The 22,567-nt window shown below is 41.7% G+C and overlaps 3 protein-coding genes across 3 annotated transcripts in view; all 3 read left to right on the top strand.

The window, feature by feature from the left end:
• Nucleotides 1–18,281, top strand: part of selenoh (selenoprotein H) — a 291,866-nt gene extending 273,585 nt beyond the window's left edge. The window contains exons 2-6 of the mRNA XM_061048065.1: nucleotides 15,216–15,261; nucleotides 15,441–15,567; nucleotides 15,833–15,975; nucleotides 17,255–17,374; nucleotides 18,011–18,281. Of these exons, the coding sequence (XP_060904048.1) occupies nucleotides 15,246–15,261; nucleotides 15,441–15,567; nucleotides 15,833–15,975; nucleotides 17,255–17,361 (393 nt within the window). The 5' untranslated portion in view covers nucleotides 15,216–15,245 and the 3' untranslated portion in view covers nucleotides 17,362–17,374; nucleotides 18,011–18,281. The remainder of the gene's footprint in view (nucleotides 1–15,215; nucleotides 15,262–15,440; nucleotides 15,568–15,832; nucleotides 15,976–17,254; nucleotides 17,375–18,010) is intronic.
• On the top strand, nucleotides 5,484–10,390 carry rtn4rl2b (reticulon 4 receptor-like 2b). Its single transcript, XM_061048055.1, has 4 exons — nucleotides 5,484–5,678; nucleotides 7,124–7,350; nucleotides 7,479–7,709; nucleotides 8,293–10,390. Exons 1-4 carry the CDS (start codon nucleotides 5,630–5,632, stop codon nucleotides 9,160–9,162), a joined length of 1,377 nt encoding a protein of 458 aa, XP_060904038.1. The 5' UTR covers nucleotides 5,484–5,629; the 3' UTR covers nucleotides 9,163–10,390.
• A 404-nt stretch (nucleotides 18,282–18,685) lies between the features above and the next one.
• On the top strand, nucleotides 18,686–21,855 carry clp1 (cleavage factor polyribonucleotide kinase subunit 1). Its single transcript, XM_061048060.1, has 6 exons — nucleotides 18,686–18,797; nucleotides 19,214–19,488; nucleotides 19,650–19,757; nucleotides 19,863–19,982; nucleotides 20,424–20,561; nucleotides 20,705–21,855. Exons 2-6 carry the CDS (start codon nucleotides 19,216–19,218, stop codon nucleotides 21,389–21,391), a joined length of 1,326 nt encoding a protein of 441 aa, XP_060904043.1. The 5' UTR covers nucleotides 18,686–18,797; nucleotides 19,214–19,215; the 3' UTR covers nucleotides 21,392–21,855.
• The last annotated feature ends 712 nt before the right edge of the window (nucleotides 21,856–22,567 follow it).

Here is a 22,567-nt window from a genome sequence, read left to right as displayed (position 1 = left end):
ATTACTTCAAACTACTGCGGTGGCACAGTAAGCCGTGGTTTGGGCTGAAAACATTATGTTTAGACATGAAAAAACTCTACAGCATGGCGTTAAAAATAAGTGATCATATCTATGAAGTTTCTTAGTTCTGCTTCAGTGAAGCTTCCTCAGACCATTAGCTGCTGAAACCCACCTAGTGTTCTGACTGAATAGTTGACACTTTAGTTGGGTGGGTAAAGAAGGCACAATGTGGTAGGAATAAGTGCATGGTATAGCAACAATATCTCTAACTTTGCTGAATCTAGTTCCTTCTTTCTATCACGTTATCACTGGACTTCTATAGTTAAGTTGGTGTAGAACTTTTATAAGCAAAGATCTGATTCTATGAACAAATTCAAAACCCTTAGGATTCCCAGCAGGCTTATAGGACAGTCTGGAGTCTCCAGATGTACTAAAACTCCTCTCTGTCTGGTATTTTTACAGTTTTGTGACAGTAGTTGATAGTTTTCACACTGGCATGAATCTTCTAGGGAAAATCTCTGGCAGGGTTTAAACCTGGATTAACAGGGACACTCCCCCACAACAGCCTCTCTCAAGTTCTCCGTGCACCCACTGTGTGAGCACACTGAGCCCCAGAAACAACATGATATAACTCAACTAAGTCTGTCACATAAGGGGTGTGTGTGTGTGTGTGTGTGTGTGTGCGCGCGTGTGCGTGCGTGTGTGTGTGCTTGTGTGTGTGTTTGTGTTTGTGTGTGTGCACACGCGTGAAGCGAGCATGTGCATACTGACAGCTTCTGTCCTCGCATCTGCGTCATCGATGATCGCAGCCTCATTATCTCAGCAAAGTAAAAAATACAGAGCTGCACTGACAGAATGCATGACAGCAATACTGGTGAAGGTGGGAGGAGTGGAGGATAAAATAAGCTGGTCTGTTAATGAGGTGATTTGTGGTGGGGTTTTTTTTTTCTATGGATCGGCATCTGTCACAGTGACTGAGGATATCTTTATGACACATCAATTTATCAGACTTACTCAAAATGTGCCTTTCTATTCTCTTTTATTGGTGCAACGGGGGGGTGGGGGGGAATGTAACAGCCTCGTTTTATCAGTGTGCTGTTTTCAGTCTGTTCTGAGATAATTATTTTGACTAATGATGGCAGTGACTATCAACTGGTATTCTCAACTGACAGCAAACAAATTGTATAAGATGGAAAAAGTCTGGAAATATCAGTGCTGACTGTGCTGTACTTTTGGTTATGGGTTGTTTTTCATTGTTTGTTTCAGTTTGTTTACTCATTTGCTTACTGAATAGTCTATAAGATTTGGAAGTATTTCTTCTAATTTATATTGTCAGTTTTAATCTTCCTTGTACATTTACAACATTTCATTTCACAGGGATTATTAAAAGCTCCTGTGAGGAACTTTCAGTTTAAGGTGTCCCCTGTGGACAAAGTGGTACCTCTTTTCTCTTTGCGGATTTTGTCCTGTATATGTCTAAGTATTGTTTTTCTTATTGTAAATATTTGTCTTTAACTTTTTTGTTAAAGGTGCAAAGGGATCGGATGGAGTTTGAAAGTTCATTCCACCACCAGCGTAGTGGGCGGGAGGTAGTGTAGACCTGGTTTATAGAGTTTGGGTAAGGAGGAGCTGTTTTTGTCGCTGTTTGGTAAGCGAGCAGCAGAGTTTTAAATTTGATATGAACAGTAACTGGGAGCCAGTGTAAGGAGATGAACAGCAGAGTGACATGTGGTCTTTTGAAGGTTGTACCAAGCTGTATATTGATCTGTGGTTGCATAGAGGTACTGGCTGGGATGACAAGGAGCTCAGTCTATGAAAGGTTGAGTTGAAGGTGGCGTTCATTCATCCATTTAGAGATATCAGCAAGGCATGATGAGATTCTTGCTGAGATTGTAACATCGTCTTGCGGGAATGACAGTAATAGAATCGCTACGAGCTGCTACAGCTACGGGTCAGTCCTCAGTTCTATTACTGCTAGACCTGTCTGCTGCCTTTGACACAGTCAGCCATCAAATCCTCCAATCCATGCTCTCTGAACTTGGCATCTCAGGATCTGCTCTCTGCTGGTTTGTGTCCTACCTCTCTGGGCGATCTTTTAGAGTGTCTTGGAAGGGAGAAGTGTTCAAAGCGCACAGTTTATCCACAGGGGTGCCTCAAGGGTCAGTGCTTGGTCCCCTTCTCTTCTCCGTATACACAAGCTCGCTTGGTTCAATAATCCGCTCTCATGGCTTCTCATACCCCCCCGCTATGTTGACGATACCCAGCTCTTCCTGACAGTAGTGCAGTCTCAGTAGAGTGGCCCCGCTTAAAGCCTGACTGATTTGGGTCAAACAGATCGTTTCTGGACAGGAACTCAGAAACTTGATTAAAGACTGTGCGCTCGAGTATTTTTGACAGAAAGGGTAGAAGAGAAACCGGTCTGTAGTTTTCAACCTGGGCTGGGTTGAGTGTGGGTTTTTTGAGCAGAGGGGTTACCCAAGCCTGCTTGAATGCAGTGGGGAACACACCCATTGACAGAGAGGAGTTGATGATATGCTTAAGCGCAGCATTAAGTGGAGAGGAAATGGTCTGCAGGAGGCTTGATGGTATTGGGTCTAGAGGACAGGTTGGTGGGCCGAGAGTCTAGCACAAGCTTAGAAACTTTGTCCTCGGTCAAAGAGGAGAATGAGTCGAGTGAGGCACTTTTGGTCAGGCTCAGAAAACTGGTTACTGATGGTTGCAACCTTTTCACTAAAATATGAGGCAAAAATGTCTGGTGTGAACAGATCGGAGCGTGGAGGAGGAGGTGGTTGAAGCAGTGAGTTAAAAGCAGAAAACATTTTTCTTGTCTCATCCTTTTCTTGGTACGTTAACAGAGGTAAAGGTCCCCTGAGGGACGGCAGTAGCTCAGTCTGTAGCGACTTGGGTTGGGAATCGGAGGGTCACCAGTTCAAGTTCCGGCACAGACCAAGTCCAGAAATTGGTCTGGTAGCTGGAGCGGTGCCAGTCCACCTCCTGAGCACTGCCGAGGTGCCCTTGAGCAAGGCATCGAACCCCAAAACTGCTCTGGAGTTCTTCCTGTGGGCAGCCCCCTCACTCTGAGACCTCTCCATTAATGCATGTCCATAGGATCCTGTTTGTGCATGTTTGTGTAGCATGTTCATTAAACAGAGTGTAAAAAAATGATTTTCCCCTTGCAGGTTTATAAAGGATAAATTATTGTTATTATTATAACATCCAAATCCCATTTGACTACAATGTTGAGGCTCTCTGGTACCAAAACAGGCATGTTTTCCATTTAATTGCAAATTTGAACCTTACACACAGAAATTTATTCTCCGACACTGCAACAAAATATCAAATGATTCATTGTATTGATTCACTGCTTCACACTTTTCTACATATTTCAACTCACACTGCATTTAAAAAGCTTGGATTTAAAACCTTTGAAATTTAATTACTAGCAAACACTTGTGGGATTTCTGACAACATACGGTTTCAACATATTGCACAAATCGAGTCATAAAAACTGGTGTGAATGAACTGGATGGTTTGTGACATTGTGTGACAGAGGAAACTTTAAGACGGAGATAAATGTGCCATACACCAACCAACAGTCAGTTTTCACAAAGTATCAGAGCTCTTATTCTGGAGTGTTCTTGCCTAGTGACCCTGATGTAACCAGTGGGCAGAAACTGCATTGTGTGTACATGAGTGGGGGTTATGGATGGAGTCAGCAACACATTTTGTTTTTAGGATCAGGACAGAACCTATGAACATGCTGTGTTTACACCAGTTCAAATGCCAGTGAGCCTGTGATTCACTTTGACACATGCAGCAGGCAAGTGAGAGGATGTACAGGAGGGGATGGGTGTGGAGATGTGTGTATGTGCACATGTCACATACATTTATGCAATACTTTTTCTGCTCATGTTTGACACACACACACACTCCCACGGCCTCCCAGAATATAGTCTGTTTCTTGCGCTGCCCCGCAGTGTAAATACACTACATGCATGCACATACAGACTTTTCTGTCCACAGCCTACCTTTGAAGGCAACTAAAGCCAAGAATCCGTGCTGTTTTAGACACACAATTTACACCTATTACTACACTCACAGCTTGAAGTTGCTGATGACCTTCCATTGAGCAGGTTTTGTGTGTGTGTGTTCACTTGAGAACAGATGATGTGCATCATGCTGAATTTGGCCGTGACCTTGGGCTAAATGTCACAAAGGACAAGTCACTAGATTGTAAACCCAGCTGTTACAGTCCCCAAGATGGCTAGGGGATGAGGGGAGTAACAATAAATTAAAACCCAGGGAAAAGAAATGGGAACTCACTAAAGGATCACACTAAATTTCTAGTCAAAGACACACGCAGTCCAACGACCACTGGCAGCCTCCTCTCTCCTGCTCTTTGTAGTTTTGCTCCTGATTAGTAATTAGCCACAGGTGTGGCTGGGCACTCTGAGGCTGAGGGGCAACACCTGGGGAGCACACACACAGGAGAGAGAGAACAAACACAAACAAAACTACGGCACGTAACACCAGCCTACCACCCCTGGCCTGACTTCACATGCAGAAGACGTTTGTATCTCATCCCACCTTCTTGCTGCACCACCTTCTCCAGCAGTTTTTACACTGATGCCAACGTTTAATTAGACCCAAACTGTGACATATTTCATCACAGTGCCCTTCACTCTTGGTTTCAGCGCACAGAGCTAAGATCATCATCTATTAGACTACAACCTCCAGCGAAAGAAAGAAAGGCCATATAAGATTTCCTCATTGTAGTTCTGGTAAATGCCTAACCAAAACATGGAAAATGTATTCTAATTTATGTAGCCTATCTGTTTTTATGCATCATCCTGAGTCCATATGTTGGATCAGCTTGCCCCACCGCTGTGTTCTCCCTTTCATGTTCATCGGTTCTTGTAGGTGGCTTTAAGCTTCTCTCCAACTGGCCTACACAAAATAAGATTGCTGGCTCAAATACCAGTTTAGTTTTTCTCCTCCTATCCTCCTCCTCAAAGTCCTCCATCCTCTCTAGCACGTGTTGTGGTGTAACCACACAGTCACTATCACTCTTGCTAACCAGTCGTCATGCTTTAAGTAGGCTATTCCTATCAAATGTTTGTATTGTCACCAAATAAGAGAAGAAAAAAAAAACCTCTTCTCTGTTCTTGTGGGTTTCTCTCACTGCTATTTTTATTTTTTAATGATGAAGAGTTATCAAATAACTGAAACAATTGAAATTCATTCTAATACTTGAAGAAGTAGGCTTCTTTTAAAAAATGACAATGCCTCTAAGTAGCTTATTATTAGTAATATTAATAAACGTCTTTACTTCAGGCAAACAAGCTATAGATGACGCCTCAGTGAAGGCCTGTCTGCTCGGCCGCTGCTGCCTTTCTTGTCTCTTCCTCCGGGGCCCCTCCCCCTTGCTACCGGGATGACGTAGTGAGGATCCTCCTCAGCACACGGCCGTGGGCGACTGACCGGCCGGGTATAAACAGCATCCCGGGACTCCTTCACGTCACTGATCGAAGCGGCAGCAACTCGGTCACCAGAGCTGAACTTCAGCAGAGATAGCACAGCAGGCACCTCCACGCCGCGCAGGCTAACTCGCTTTCGGCTTTGGTTCGAGATGGAGACCCGTTGCACCGTGAGAGGCTTCAGCGCCCGAAACTTTAAGAGTGAGTACCCTACTTCTCCATTTTGCACCTGCAGATTGCATTCTGATTTTTGACATTTTTTGGACAATGTTGAGCATTGATCTGGTTTTACAGTTTGTCCTGTAAAAAAGGAAAACAAGTTAATTTTAAGTAGGAATCAAAACCTAAACTTCAAAACACGGTCATTCAAACTTTGGTAATCTTCAGCGTGTGTGTCACTGGAAGCAACGGAATGTATGCCTTTAATTTACTTTTACGCACGGTCATTTGGCATAGCCTGTGTTTTAAGTAGCTTTACCAATACGTTGCCTATCATTTAACATCAGTATAAATTTATGGCCTCGATTGTAGAAGATGGGAAATTATTAATGTAGCATGCAGGGGGAGTCAGAGTGCGCACTGGAGGGGCATTATTGCGCACAGACTTGGCAGTAAAGCTCCTTATAGGAACTGCAGGTCTATTTATGACGTAAATGTCCGTGTGATTGTCATGTTATGATTATCTAAAGTCATCTGCTCCTTAACTAACTCTGTGGGTTTATTTTTTGTTTCTCCTGCAAAGTTTACCAAAACCACTTAATACAATCTCTTCTTGTTTCCTTCAAACATGGAATGGTTCCTAACTTTAACCTCACGTCGACTTCGCGGTAAATAAACTAAAAAAAAAAAGACTCCAGAACAGTATCATAGCCCACTGAAAATCTCCAGTCCTGTGCAGCTAATAGCCCAACCTGTTAAAATGTCAAGAGGTCAGCCCCTGGAAAATCTTGCGGACAGCATGAATGGGAAGTCCATTATTTTTTCATGCATGTAATTTTCCTGCGGTGGCCACCTTTGTGCGCCGTTATCTGAGATGTGCCAAGTAGGCTAGGTGTATCAATACAGACAAGAACCGTAACTGATCCGGGTCTGGTTGCCAGTCTTACGCGTGCAATCTTCGTTGTAAACCTCACATGGAAACGTCCTATCGTTTACCTGAGAACTGGGAAACCAGGTTAATTGAATGCACGTGGGATTCACTTTTTTTTTGTCTCTTTTAGGTGTTTTTTTTCTGTTAGATTCTCGGAGTAAATTTCATTTTCTTAATCCGTAATTGCTGAAATCCAAAGTTATGTAACCTTGTCACAACAGCTTATGACACCTATGTAACGTGATCAGGTGGATATGAATGGTTGAATGATTTCTATTGTAAGCTGCTATATGAACCCTTCTGTTCTGGGAGCCTTCAACAAGTCATGGTTGAGAGCACAGCAGTGCAAAGAACAATCATTGATAACAGCAACAGATTGACAGACAGACAGACAGACAGCAAAAGAAGACTTGTGCCAAGAGCTGAAAAGAATTCCCTCTTTCGCTCTTTCTGCATTTCCCTTTTTCACACACAAAGCAAACTCACAAGGGCTTGCACAATAATGCCTTTTCTTTTAATTAGATCTAACTTCTTCTGTGTCTTTGTCTTCGTCCAGGTGGACTGACTCTGTGGTTGGTACTTTGGCTGGTGGTGGTGAAGCCGGGTGGGGTGTCAGCATGTCCCAAGTTGTGTGTGTGTTACCCCACGCCCATGACAGTCAGCTGCCAGTCCCAGAACATCACCATAGTGCCGGCTGGTGTGCCGTATGACTCACAACGTGTTTTCCTGCAGAACAACCGCATTACAGAGCTTCGTGCAGACTCTTTTGGCTTTGAGACACAGGTAAAAAAAACAAAAAAAAAAAACCAGTGTGTGTTTTTGAGCCTGTTTAATTTTCAAGCATTCTTTTATGGTCATTCTTTATAGTCTTATATTTCTCATTTGTCATCCTATATATTCTCCTTTTGCAGGTGCTTTGGTTGTATGGCAACAACATCACATGGATTGAAGCCGGGGCCTTCAGTAATCTCAGGGTGCTGGAGGAGCTGGATCTGGGCGATAACCCACTGCAGCGCCTGGAAGGTGGAGCGTTCAGGGGTTTGGAGAAGCTGCAGAGCCTGCACATGCATCGCTGCAAGCTGGCTACTCTCCCCCATGACCTCTTCCACAAACTGTACAGCCTGCAGTTCCTCTATTTGCAGGTAAGGCCACTGAGCAAACACACACTTGCATACCATACATTTGAAAACACATACATGCTCAAAATACATCGAGTTAACATGATTACATACACATTACACAGTACACATTATTTTCTGCAGGATTGATCTCTTGTCCTCTGGTTATGGACAGCTCAGTCACTCACTAAGTTGCCAACAAGCAGGCAGCACACCCACACACTCTTTTATAATGTACATGTTTAAAGACGCTCCAAGCAAGGTCTCTTATTCCAGCAAAGACGAACAGTAATATTTCTCTGTACTTCCTCCGTTCAAGTAGTTATTCATTTTAGAAGACTAGAAAAATTAGCTGATTGTTTATTATAGATCATATTATACTCTGTTTAAGAAGTTTATGTAGCCACCATGATGTCAATGATCTGTTTGTGAACATTCGTTTTGAATCACTTGCGTAGGCTTCACTTGTGAAACAATAAGGCCTCATTCACTTGATAGATGAGATTTATGTTCTTTGATAAAGTATTAGCATTCATTGTACGACCTTAATTTCCTCACCTGATTTTCCAAAGCACTTAATCTTCTTCTTATTTCGACTTTGCTCCAGGACAATCAGCTCCACTTTCTGCAGGATGACCTTTTCTCTGATCTGGTCAACCTCACCCATCTCTTCCTGCACGGCAACCGCATACGGGCCCTTTCAGAGAACGCTTTCAGGGGCCTAGTCAACCTGGACCGCCTCCTTCTCCATGACAACCGTATCAGACAAGTCAACCGTCGTGCTTTTCGTGACCTGGGCCGCCTGACGATCCTCTACCTATTCAACAACTCCCTGGCTGAGCTGCCAGGCCAGGCCATGAAAGACACCCAAGGCATTCAGTTCCTCCGCCTCAACGGTAACCCCTGGTCCTGCGGCTGCGAGGCCCGCCCCCTCTGGGAGTGGTTTCGGGGGGCCCGCCTCTCCTCCTCAGAGCTCATGTGCTCCTCTCCATCCCAACGTCGTGGCCAGGACCTCAGATTCCTGCGAGAGCTCGACTTTGCCCTCTGCCCTCTGCCTGACCCCGGCTCTCTGGCAGGAACCACAACGACCACCTTCAGCAAAAAAACTCGCTGGTGGTTCTCCAAGCACAAGCCCACATCCTCATCCAAGGCCTTGTACCAGAAGAGCAAAGATACAGTTAAGGCCTTCCCATTCTCTGATGTTAAGTCTCAGTACTTCCCTAAAAGTCCTGTAGAAACCTTCTCCTCCAAGTACGAACTGTCTGACGATGAGGCGGCACTCCCAAAGCTGGACCAAGAAGAATACTGGGCCAACTACGGCAATGAAGACTCCTCCATCCGCTGCCTTGAGCTTGAGTGCCCACCAGGCTATGACAAACAACTGTTCTCCTCCACCTCCTCACCCAGCACCACATCCCTCCTCCACCTCCTCTCCCTCTCCATAGTAACATTCTGCCTCCATTTGCTATTTGGCTGAACTCTTTTTCTTCTGCATCCTTTTTATCTCCCCTATTTTCTAACCCTGCTCTTTCCAACTCTTACAAAAACCTGGATCTTGATTCCTTTCAGTCAGCTCGTTGACCTCCAGGAGGTGCTACACTGATGCTGGAGACATGTGAGGAAGCAGGGAGCTGTTTTTAAAAAGCAGACGTAAGCTGAGTTGCCGAAGAGCAGGACAGGACTTCAAGGTTGAAGGAGGTGCTGCTTGTTAGTTCAGGTTATAACAAGCAGGGACGCAAAAGTTATACGTGTAACTTGTTATCAAAAAAATAGAAGTCAGGGAGAGAAGTCAGCATGTGGCGTCTCCAGATGTTTTTTGATAACACGGCTGTAATCAACGCAGGCGTTGTGACTCATCTACAGCTATTTTCTACATCAAAAAGTACTAATCATCACTAACATTATCACTCACTAGTTTCTGTTTTCATGAGAAAAGTGGTGATTGATGATGGGCTATTGTGGACAAGCAGAAGCAGGACATAGATCAACACAAAAGAAAAGGTTTGGCAGGAGAGAAAATGAAATGAAGAATTAGAGAGAGAAGTAAAAAGAAAATCAATACAACGTGAGCAGGGTGAGCTTAGGCAGAGGCACAAAAGAACGAGAGGATCGTAAGACGAACTCTCCTCTTGCTCCCAATTGCAACTCAAATGCCAACAGAACACCACCCACACTCGCACATACCGTCAACATCACTGTACATACACTCATCACAAAATGATCTCTTTTCAAGACTAGCTTCATTTGTACCTTTCATTCTGGTACCATTTGGTTAAAGACAGCTTGTTGTAATAGAAGAGACATGTAGATTGTAATCAGAAGGTAAACAAATGTTAACTCCTTGAACCCCTAATGTTCCTGTCATGTCGGTTCCTCTCAGACAGCCTCAACACTTCTGTGTTAATCGGACTGAAAGAAAAATCTAAAGCATTTCACTGAGATTAGACACAAAATCAATAATTTTTTATCATCTCAGAAAAAGATGCTTAGTACCAAACATGGAAGATTTGTGCTGTTGACTGGTTGTGATTCAGTTTTTGTTGTGAGTGGTATTTGTGTGTTGTAGATCTAAGTCCTCACAAAAACCAGTGTAACTAGGTTTCTAACGAGTTGTCTGTATGAATGAGCTTGTCTTTCCTGTCCATTTATCAGTGTGCATAAAGATCTTTGTATTCATTTAATTTTTTATGAATTAAAAGTTAAATCTGAACAGATTTAGATTTGGTTTCAGCAAATTTTGTGAATCCATTTTTTTTAATTAATAAAGTTGCTCATTGGGAGCTGAACAGTGTGCGGACCTTACTCTTTTTTTACTGAATCAATTTTTTCAAAAAATGTCAGAGCAGATTTGGTAGAATTATTGTTTTCAATTGATGGCAATGATATGCTGTAGTCCGTAGGTAAAAGCACTACTTTAAAAGAGAGCCTTCCCGAATCCAAAGTGTGCTTTAGGAAAAAAATTGGATGGGACTTCCAGTCTTTTCATTTGATGCCAATCACCTTCTAGTAATATGAATTATTAATGGTTGCCATGGTCCTTGTCATACCCGTACATCAAAGAGTCTGTATAAATCAACTTGACATGTAACCTAGAACCTAGTTTCTGCAAAGAAAATGAACGATTCTGCTACAGTCTGTATTTTTCTCTAGAAAAACATGTTTTGAAAGTGCTATGATTTCATAGAAATAAAAGGAAACAATCAAAACAGAAGTGTGTGGGTATTTTTGTGACCCTCTCATCCCATCTTTAGTTGCCATGGATACCACAAAGGAACACAACAAAATGATTGAAACAAAGCCACTGAGATGGACAAGGCAATGGATTTATATAGCACATGTCAGCAACAAGGCAATTCAAAGTGCTTCACACAAGACGTCAAAAGCATCATGAGAGAGGGGACAAGAAACATTAAAAAGCGAGCACACAATCCAAAACACAACTCATATGGAGAATTTTGAAGCAAGCTTAAATTAGTCATACATTTGATATAAAAGCATTGAGTTGATGTTAGTCCAGTATAACAACAATTGTTCATGTGGTCTTGAATAAATGATCAGACAGACAAATGACAGATCTTTAACACGTTATATGTAACACTTTAAAAATAGAATCCTTTAGACTGATAATAACACTATTTTGAATGTGGCCAGTGTCATCTGATAGCACTATAATCTTTGAGAAAGAAAGCAGTAGTAAAAGATTATCAGGTCATCGCCATGTGTCAAAGCCCTTAGAAAACGATTGTGGTATTTTTCTGTGTCTGATTGTAAAGTGCAATGAAACCTTATGAGTGTTACACAGACATGAGGAAATGATCTGTGCGTTCTGGGGATGATTCAGATAAGGGGTAGAATGGGGAAAACGCCAGTTTGATAATGTGGCAATGTGTCCCGGAATCAGCACACCCCCTCAACAGATTAACTCTCACCCGATGAACGATGATGGAGTTGATGATGCACCCTTGCATGTGTTTGCAAGTGTAAGGTCACATGCACATAAGATGTGCAAACACACACTTACACACACATTACATAAAGGTCAGAGAAGTTTGGTTGCGTACCCTTCTTTTTTGTCTTCCAGCTCACAAAGTATTCATCACTTCCACACCTTACTTGCTCTCACATTTCCTTCCTCCTCTTTTCTCTCCTTTATTTTCTCCTCTCTGACGAAAGCTCCCTCAGTCATAGTTTACAACAGATGAATCATCTCAACACATTATTGTCTTGAACAGCCTCATTACTTTAGTACTTCTCACTTGTTGAATCTTTTCCACATTCTTACCTTTTAGGTGCTCTTATTAAATCTGAGGACGCATTACCCTATAACAACACACAGAGGGGAAAGTATTACCACTGTGCATCACTTTTGTTTGACTTGTAGATCAATGTTCTAATGAAATAGTTATGAATTGATCAAACTGATGAAGGCAGGTTGTGGTGCAGACATCAAGCATTATCAAACACCATCAAACATCTGAAATATTAAGTGTGATTAAGGATTATTAATGATGAGGAATAACTGAAATATCACGACTGTCTCCTGAATGTTTGGCAAAATTGAGCTTTGCTGTTCAAGCTTTTGGTGCAGAGTTACATTAGGATGTTGACCAATATTAGGAGAATATTTCACATTATGACTGATACAGTCAAGGTGATTTAAAAAACAGAGGAATGCAGCTTTGAAGCTTTGAATATTGAAGACTAAGACTTTCACTATGGGTCATTATTTCACAGAAATGTGCAGATGGCAGCATATGGATGTCTGTGGACTCGCAGCTTTACCTGCACTACTTTGATAATGCACATCAGAAACGTGACAAATGTGATTCCCCTTTTCAAGGCAGAAGTGTAGGCGTTTGCCCTCTGTGCCTGAAAGCAGCTGCCTGGGTGGTCATGCGACACATTTACTGTTTTTCCATTGCAGTAACAAGCGGGCCATTCGCATAAACAATTTCTCAGAAGTCGTCAGACTTTGATGCTGTGCGCTTATCACGCACTGTTTCTCCCCTAATTCTATATCCTATTTTTATGCCTCTGCCTTCTTCCTTCCTTTTGTGCTTGTGTTCCATTCAAGCTGTCACAGTCTTTATTTGAACCCCTATCACTTCGCTCTCTCTCTCTCTCTCTCTCTCTCTCTCTGTCTGTCTCTGTCTCTGTCTTCTTGGCACACATTCTCCACACATGGTCATGCTTGTCTTGGCCAAGCTTCTATGTTTGATCAAATGAGTTGGCGTGTTCACTTGTGTGTTGCTGGTGTGTTTGCTGACGTCCACCATCACACATGGCTTATTTATAGAACCGGGACTCACATTTTAGCGTCAAAGGGTTCATGAAGAAAATGAAGAAGCTAATTGTTTATCCTGAAAGTAAAATGAACAAAGTGTCTTTTATTGAAACTTTAGAAGATAATAATATAGCGTATGACAATGCAGGGCTGCACCAACAATTCATCCATAAATGATGACCTTCATTTGCTGCCCTGTTGCACAGACCAGCTCTCTTTGTCCGTCACATGGAAATATGAGACTAAAAGGTTGTGAACCTCTGAACTGCAGATAACTCAGGAAACTGATAAGGACAAAAAACGAGCTGACTACCTGAATAAAATACTTTAAGGAAACAATGACTTCCACTTATCGAAGCCACTGAATGTGTGTTCATCTGTGTCACTGGATAAAGTGGTATTAACAGAATAAGTAGGAAACCTACAAAAGTGTTTTACAGAATACCCAAAGGGGAGTTAAGGGATAAAAAGTTGTTGTTTTTTACTTTTCTATGCAAATGGTACCAAGCTGTAGAATGAAGACGCAGAGTTTGAGCAAGACTCATCCAGTCTTGAGTCATTAGGATGGATTAAACAGGAGAAAGAGGTGAAGACAGGGCGCATCTGTCCATCTCCGACAGTCTGTCTAGTCCTCTGAAGGTTTACGTACATGGCTAAAAATACACTGCAAAAGCAGATGGTGATACAAAGAGCAGTTTGCTGAGCCTTTGTGTCTGCTCCGTGTCACAAAGTCGGACACACTGATTGAAAGACATATTCATATGCAAAGATATCAAGAGTTAGAAGGATGGCAGATCAAAGATGAAGTGTGGGATGGTTGTTAACAAGAGAACAAAAGAACTATGATTTGATGAGCTCGTATGAGTCAGTCGCACCGCCTCGCTCTCAGAGGTTGTATAGCCCTTTTTGTTGGCACAGACGCAGCTTGTGACGTCCTTTAGACAATTTGGTTGATTGCCCAAAAATGTGACCGCCATGTTGTTTGTTGTTCAAGACACAGGAATTTGTATTGGGGTTTTTTTCCGGTAACACCATATTTGATCTTTGTATTGGTGTCCAAACAAATCCGTCTGTTGCTCTGCAGTGATTGGCAGAATTGAGTATAAACGCAAAAAGTCTTGAATACTATGAGATGCTTGACAGGCACTGTTTGGGGAGCTGATGAACAGGCTTTAAAGAACTTTTATATTGCAATAATAAGATCGGTTTTCAGTTATGGTAGTCATGTCTGAAGGACTAGACAGAGTACAGGCCCAAGCATTGACGTTCTGCTGTGGGCAGCAGCTAAATCTAAACCTTTTTCAGGAGGAAGTGGGTGAAATTCTGTTCAGCTAAGGAGAAAACATTTCATGGCTAACTATTGGGCAAATCTGCCTTAAGGAACTAGAAACCAAAAAACGGGCTATAGACATGATGGGAAAGGTGCTAAATCAAATAAATGTGTAGTGTAATTTCAAATATAAATGAGGAATTGGGAATCAATAATTGGCTCATCAGTCAATTGGTTCTGATAACAGCTGTTCCTCCATGGCTACTGCCACAACCAACAATTTATTTTTCCATACTGGAGAAAGTACATTCAATCAGGAAAACGGTTAATGTATAGGCGTATGTGAACACCATAGAACTATGGCCACTATGTTCAGATTTGAGCAGACGGATCCAGAAAGCCTAATGACGGAAAAACAAAGAAAGCAAAGAAATGTTGTTTTTTGCTACACTTATTTCTTCAAATAATGTCAGTGTGCTCACGTCTGTCAGCAGTCTGCCTCACCTTACATTATAGATCAGAAGTTTGTTGATGACCAACAGCTTTTAAATGTCGGCACTATGACTGATTACGAGGGTATATAATGATAAGGATAGATGCCCAGGCTTAGTTTCTGCACTTTAACTCATTTACACAACAAATGTGTGCAGGTGATGGAGATGTGCTGAGTAATGAGAAAGCAAATGGTTTCTCATCCAGTTCCCAGATTTACTCCTCCAAAGCAGAGACCTGGGATCAGCACCTTACGTAACCTGGACAACTGGACAATAACTTTTGAAATATCTGCACGGAAGCCTGCTTGTCTATACCATATAGGACAAGTAGGCTCCTGTGTCTGGCATAGACTGTAAATATTGGTCCACAAGAATCTGACAAAGACTTAAAAAAACGAACGACAGAGGGTAGCATTGCGCATTTGATGCTTCTAGCCTACCGAAGAAGAAGATAAAGACCAAACATCAATAATCACAGTCCTCCTGATACGCGCGAAACTTTGGTAACAGCAATGGCGTCTTCTGCAGGTGGGTCTGTATACTTACTAACAACGTAATCATATCAGATAAACGAATTTCATCTGGCATTTTACTGAAACTCTCGGACACGACTATTAAATGAATCTCTTATTTTTTTACAGTCTGTGGTTCAAACCAATCAGTTAGGCCTATATGAAATGAAACGCACATGTATCACGTGGTTTCAGGTTGTCGGGGTACAAAGCGCAAAGCGGAGGTCCGAGCAGAGAAGGAGAAACCACCTGTAGAGGAGAAGAAAGACAGAGGAGATGTGGAGATTGTCCAGGAAGGCCAAAGGGTGGTCATTGAACACTGGTAAGGCAATTGCTATCACATTACATTCATTCAAGAACTCAGATACTGACTATAGAGTTCCAGATCATTTGTAAGACTCAAACCAAATGTCTAATTTTTTATTAAAATGTAAAAGTAGAAGTTGTCATATAACTGAATGTTGGATAATTGATTATCCTGATTTATACATCAGCATACCTTCAGTGTCATTTTTAAAACAGTGCGTAGAATTAAAGGCCAAAAAAAGATGGATGGATGAACCTGGTGGATCTGTTATTTCTTGCAGTAAGAGCTGACGAGTGTATGGGCGTAATGCCGAGGAGGTGAAATCTGCCCTTCTAGCTGCCCACCCTGGACTTACAGTGGTTTTCAACCCAGTTAAACCTCGTAGGAACAGCTTCGAAATCTCTCTGCTCGATGGAGACAAAGGTGAGGAGGGCAAAACAAACGGGAAAAAAACAAAACCCCAAATAAGTCTTCTCCCAAGAAAAGATCAACAGTCTGGTGTCTTCCACAGAAAGACGCTGCACCTGGTTGGCGGAGGTTGTACCTTATGTATATTAGGTTAGGGTGTATATTCATATTAGGATTGCATACACTGACATTTGTCATGCATCAGCAGTGTTTCCCCTAGGTTTACAGTGTTGGGGGGGGACAAGCTGACATGCCGACACGGCGACACAAACACTTGAAGGAATCTTGGTGTTCATGTGTTACTTTTAATGACAGCTGTCCTTTTCTATCGGAAAGGTATCCTTAAATGACTTCTTTCCCTGATTTCCGACTCTAACCACTATCCTATCCCTAAACATAAATGCACAAAAAGCCCAAAAATAAATCGCCCCCCGAGTATAATGGTAGGGGGAAACACTGCATCAGGATTAATCAGGTTAGAATCAGTGTACCATGTCCAACCACCCAGTAAACTTCATATTAGGTTAGGTTACACTTAAAGTAGCTTTATATTATAATTATGCTTTGTTCTCCAACTTATTTTAGTTCTTGTTCACAAACTACTTTCATCTGACCACCTTTTCCCTTCACTTTTCCACACACACACACACACACACACACACACACATATCTACCTCTTCTCTCTAAATATCAGCAGTTTGATTTCTCTTCACTTGTTTTTCCTGTTTTGACAGAAAACATGCTAAAATGGTCAGGAAATATTTTCCATGTGTGGGGAAACACCATATTTAATATGCCATTATGCATTTTTTTTTGGCCCTTGATATCTACAGCTGCATGTGATATCGGCAAAAGCCAGTAAACACTGGCTAACGTTAACCCTGCTCCCTGCACGAGGCTGACCTTTAGTGATCATTTTGGGTGACATAATAAAAAGTACTGCTGATGACTTTCAGAGGAGCCCACACAGCCTAGAAGCAGACAGAAACAGAAAGAGGCAGTAATCTCATCAAGATCTGGACCGGGGTTGTTCTTCAAAATTCTGTGTTTTGTAACAGTATAATCAGGACAATGACATCTGTTTCCATGCATGCTGCAATGATGTGCAAGAGAAAATAAATGTTCTGATGGAGGCTTTCAAACCCCCTTACCTGATGGTGCAAACTTTTAAACGCGAACTATTTTACTATGTAATTGTATTAAGCAACGCATTGTTCAGTACAGAGAACATTTTAATCAACTTTGGACATTGCATTTGTGCTTTAAAAAGGTTTCCCCTGTCTTATTTCTAAAGAAACATCACTGTGGACTGGGATAAAGAAAGGCCCGCCTCGTAAACTGAAGTTTCCACAACCTGATGTTGTAGTTGATGCGCTACAAGAAGCTTTGGAGGCCAAGTAGGCACTCTGTGAAGGTTTGTCATGATTTAATACGTTGTCGTCTGTCACATGGTGAAAGAATTAACTTTGGTTTGAGGCTCGAAGAACACTAAAAACATTCACACCCATTATACATGTAAGGCCTTAAAGGTTGACTTTCATTTTCAACTTATTCTCCGTTCTGTGACATAATTAAAGTCCTGCAATTGCCTTTTTTTTTTCCTCATGAAATTAGATATTGGTGTTCAATATTTGTCTGGATTCCATCACATATATACAGTGTATATATATATTATCCTCAAAGCCAGTGTCATAACCTGCGCTTGGCTCATGTCGTCACATTTTAATGAGTCACCAGCTGATGGGAGAGGAAACTGTTTGTTAGTCTGAGCTCTGACGCACATTCATCATGCACCCGATACATTAAAGCTAACAGCTTTTTATGTAACATTTTAATGGCAGGCCAAGTTATGTGTCAAAGTACGGTTAAAGTAGCAAGGGTGATAATTGCAGATTTTAATGACCTACTTGTATTCAACTTAACATTCATCCTTTGAGAAAGTGTTGTGTATGTTTAGGGCTGTAGGAACTTGGAAGGCATGGGTTACTATCTGGGGGTCTGTAAGAGACGCTGCAGACTTTAACAAAAGCATTTGTTTTCTTTCATGCAGCCAAATGTTTCGGGGATGTGGCCAGTGGAAGCAGAATGATGAGGAGGGACCAACGGGGATTTTCTCTGTCCCTCCTCTGATGACCGAGGCTCCAGCAGCTCACATTCTCTGATCAAATGGTGACACCTAGTGGAGTGTCTTTCTCCCAACACATTTCTCACAAGCGCAGTCCTGCTGTTGTTTCTTCAAGTGTTCCCCCCCCCCCATTTCTCAAACGTTTATAGTTTTGTTGTGTCTGTTTTTGTTTAATAAAGAGTTTGTAATTTCTAAATCATTGTTTTTTTTTAATATATATATTTATGTTTCTGGAGATTTGTTGGTAAGAATAATATATTTATTTCCCCCGTTTAAAGGAATGACACGAAACTCCATAGAGAGCTTTCTCTGCATTAAGTTGGATTAATGAAACAAACTATTCAGATAACAGACCTTGAAATGCACATTTAAAACTATTAAGGTGCTTGCTACATCCAGAGTTGCATTTGTGAGTAGTCCATTTGCTTTTCTGTGTCTTAATTACATTCGAAGCTCAGAGTTAATAGTGACCATGTATAAGAAAACTGAAGATAGAGAGACTTGCATTTTAACTTGAGAGGGTTATTTATTTAATGGGTCATAGGTCATACTTAGCTCAGCCCTATCTCTCTCTCCCACCACCTACTCCTCAAAGCGAACCTCGATCACGATTGGCTGCTACGAGTTTGACGTAATCATCCTGCGTCCTGGCAGGCGGTGTACTCAGTGTTGAGTGTTGGGACGATTCATCGCTCAGCGGACAATAAAGTCTGTAAGTTGCTGCACTCGTAGACTGTGTTATGACAAACGTGTATAGTTTTTTTTTTGACATTTGAAGCGATTGTAGCTTCTTTTTTTTTGCCTTTATGCAAAACTAGCAAGTCTGAGTTAGCTCATTGATAAGTTGATGTGTTCGTGATCCGTTTTCATCGACATATTACGATTTGTTAGTGTTTTTCGATAGAGATAATTATGTTAAGAATTCCTGATTAAGTTCATATTCTAGATCTTTTTGACTCACTGTTAGTACATTTATAAAGACGGTGCTAAAATGTAATTAAGCATATAACTAAATCTTATTTAACTACTGTATGTGCTTGGGGGCTTTTTTTTTTTGTATGACAGTATTTTCCAGGTTAATGTAACTTGTTCTTTGCACAGACAACACAACCCGTAACATCTTGCCAGCCATGGCGACAGAAGGTGTGGAAAAGACGAGTGAAGAGGCTCCGGCAACTGGGAAGGTGAGCACCCGGTTTGACCTGGAGAAGGAGACTGAACTTCGGTTCGAGGTGGAGGCAGGGGAGGCAGCCGAGCAGGTGGATCTGGAGCTCCTCACAGGGATGGCTGAGGTGTTCGGGTCAGAACTGAACCGCAACAAGAAGTACACCTTCGGACCAGGCTCGAAGATCGCAGTTTTCACCTGGCAAGGCTGCAGTGTTAATCTTTATGGGAAGCCAGAGGTGAGCACCAGTTGAAGAGGGTGTGAATGTAAACACCCCCCTCCCCGCCCCCCTATATTAGCTTACTGAAAGATTATCACATTTAACTCTGTGGGTTTGTTCTGTGTGTGGCATTTGATGAATGAGAAACTAAAATAACAAGCATTTCTCACATGCCACAGGTGGCTTATGTGTCCAAGGATACTCCTATGTTGCTCTACCTGAATACACATGCTGCCTTGGAACAGATGAGAAAACAAGCAGAGCGGGACAATGAGAGGGGACCACGGGTAGGTTTAATTAGAACCCATTAAAGAGTCTTCATATACAAGTTAGTCAGGTCTTATATTATTATTATTATTATTATTATTATTATTTCTATTGACATCCCCCAGGTCATGGTGGTGGGACCTACAGATGTGGGAAAGTCAACAGTGTGCCGGCTGCTGTTGAGCTATGCTGTGAGGGTTGGTCGGAGGCCAACGCTTGTGGAATTGGATGTCGGACAGAGCGGGGTAAGATCAATTCTAGTTCAAATAATAATCATGGATGCAGCGTTCATAGAAACACATCGTCTTTAATTCATGCAACAACAAAAAAACTGAGTACTGAATCTATTTTATAGATATCATATATATATATATTTATGCCACTATTTTTGCTTAAGATAATTGTTTCAGATTAAAAGCAACACATGCTTATGGAGCTTGTTCTTTCAACAAATGCACAACATTTTTGATCGCAGACAATATGAGTTGAATAGTGAACACAGTTTCAACAGTAGTAAATATAAGGAGCTGAATAAATGAAAGCACAGGATTTTTGTGCAAATTTGTGATCACAAAATATCAGATAACCCATTGACAGTAATGTTAACAATGAGTGAGCAAAATCAGACCACAATTAAAGTCTCATCCCCTGTTGATATGTAGTGGAAAATAAATTCTGCTCCTCAGGTTTCTGTACCCGGTACGGTGTCTGCACTGTGCATTGAGCGTCCAGCAGATGTGGAGGAGGGCTTCTCAGTCCAGGCGCCTTTGGTCTACCACTTTGGCTCCACGACCCCAGGGACAAACATCAAACTTTACAATAAGGTAAGAAAGGAGAGATTCTGAATGCTTCACAACAAAACAGTATGGAGCCAACAGCCCACTTCCTATCTACAGGTTCAGAATAATGTTATCTTTTTGCATTTGTCTCTCCCCACATTCATCTATCCTTTTCTTCCCACATGCAGCTGACATCACGCCTTGCCGAGGTATTTTCACAGCGCTGTGAGGTGAACCGAAAGGCCAGTGTGGGAGGTTGTATCATCAACACCTGCGGCTGGGTGAAAGGCTCTGGATACCAGGCTCTGGTCCACTGTGCCTCTGCTTTTGAGGTGGATGTGGTGCTGGTGTTGGACCATGAGAGGCTCTACAATGAACTCAAACGAGACCTCCCTCACTTTGTGAGGGTTGTGCTCCTACCCAAGTCCGGGGGTGTGGTGGAGCGCTCCAAGGAGTGCAGGCGGGATACCCGGGATGAGAAGATCCGTGAGTACTTCTATGGCTTCCGTGGAGTGTCTTTCTTCCCTTTTTCTTTTGAAGTTCGTTTCTCAGATGTCCGCATCTACAAGATCGGCGCACCATCCATCCCAGACTCGTGTCTGCCTCTAGGAATGTCTCAGGATGACACACAGCTAAAGCTGGTGCCTGTTACACCAGGAAGAGACCTCACGTATCATGTGCTGAGTGTGAGCAGTGCAGAGGACGGAGAGGAGGGTTCAAAAAAGGGTATCGTGGAGAGTCCTGTATGTGGCTTTATTGTGGTGACTTTTGTGGACACACAACTACAGGTGATGAAAGTGTTGTCTCCAGCACCAAGACCACTGCCCAGACACACTCTTCTGATAATGGACATCCGCTTCATGGACATGAAATGAGGTTAACCTTCGGGGGAAAGGGAATACACACATAAGACAACGTTAGGGAGGGTTTATGATCTTTTTTTTTTTTTAAGTACAGCTGGATTTAGTTTCCTTCTGGCTTGTTTGTGGGTTTTAATGACAGAAAAAAAATAAGAACCTGCTGTTCATGATAAGACATTGTACAGGAAATTGGGCAATTTGTGAAGTAATGTTTTATTTGTTTCAGATTATATTCTTGATATATCTGTTTTATAAACATTTTTTTCTCTTCTAATAAACTTTTAAAAAGAACAAGTTCCTTGTTTTTTGTTAATTGTAAATATTTTCCTATCCTACTGATACACTGTAAAAAATGTATTTCATAGAATGGTTATAAAAGCTTTGCGTCTCTGTTAACAAAGCAAAGAACGTTTGATAAATCCCAAGGTTCTATCTGAGCTGTTAAACTTTTTAATAAACCTCTCCAACATTATAATGAATCTCCCTGTGGATTGGAATACGTGTTCTACTTTATTTGTTTTATTTATCATGTAGTGTTCATAACTGTACAGAGTAAGTGGGGTAAAGGACGATAAACTGTAGGCCATTTCCTGACTGTTGGTACCACCATTGCAGTAACTGTTTAGGGTAATACAATGTGAGCTCGTTTGCTGTTGCTAAAACACCTGCCAGCCCATTCCAGAAAATCTGCATGTCTGTATGCATTAATTCACATGTCTCTTTATGAGTTATAAAGGCAAACAAGACCATCGGCACAATTATTATTTCTTTAATGTTATTTTTAATGAGGTTTTGGACAAAGTGATTGCACGCTGCAGAAACAGCCTTAAAAAAAAAAAACTCCACAGCAGGGATTGTCAGTGAGTTTTGTATTTGACTCCTTACAGACAGCAGGATGAGATTTTTCATCAAACTCCCTTCTTACACATGTACAGGAAAACATTAGAAAATAAGATACTTTGTCCACAGGGGTTTGCCATAATCAACTCAAACTAAAGGTGTTTTAGATGCAAAGACAACACTGAACAATTCAAGATGGATTCATGTATAATAAGTATAAATATCTCAAATGTAATCAAACATATACTGTGGTACCTGACACGTAAATCACAATATATTTGTGTCCTGATTTTAATTTGTAGCATGTTCCTTTGTCTTGATTTTCTGTATGATTACTTTAAAAAGGAAGGA

The sequence above is a fragment of the Labrus mixtus genome, chromosome 10, assembly GCF_963584025.1.
Source record: "Labrus mixtus chromosome 10, fLabMix1.1, whole genome shotgun sequence".
NCBI lineage: Eukaryota > Metazoa > Chordata > Actinopteri > Labriformes > Labridae > Labrus > Labrus mixtus.
The sequence above is the reverse complement of the archived record's forward strand: the minus strand, read 5'-3'. Positions and strand labels throughout refer to the sequence as shown.

Bases quoted from the DNA above. Each gene is read 5' to 3' on its own strand.
- clp1 (XM_061048060.1), top strand. From the start codon at position 19,216: ATGGCGACAGAAGGTGTGGAAAAGACGAGTGAAGAGGCTCCGGCAACT. The intron at 19,758-19,862 runs GTAGGTTTAATT...GACATCCCCCAG, and splicing joins ACAATGAGAGGGGACCACGG to GTCATGGTGGTGGGACCTAC. The intron at 19,983-20,423 runs GTAAGATCAATT...TCTGCTCCTCAG, and splicing joins TGGATGTCGGACAGAGCGGG to GTTTCTGTACCCGGTACGGT.
- rtn4rl2b (XM_061048055.1), top strand. From the start codon at position 5,630: ATGGAGACCCGTTGCACCGTGAGAGGCTTCAGCGCCCGAAACTTTAAG. The intron at 7,351-7,478 runs GTAAAAAAAACA...CTCCTTTTGCAG, and splicing joins CTTTTGGCTTTGAGACACAG to GTGCTTTGGTTGTATGGCAA. The intron at 7,710-8,292 runs GTAAGGCCACTG...ACTTTGCTCCAG, and splicing joins TGCAGTTCCTCTATTTGCAG to GACAATCAGCTCCACTTTCT.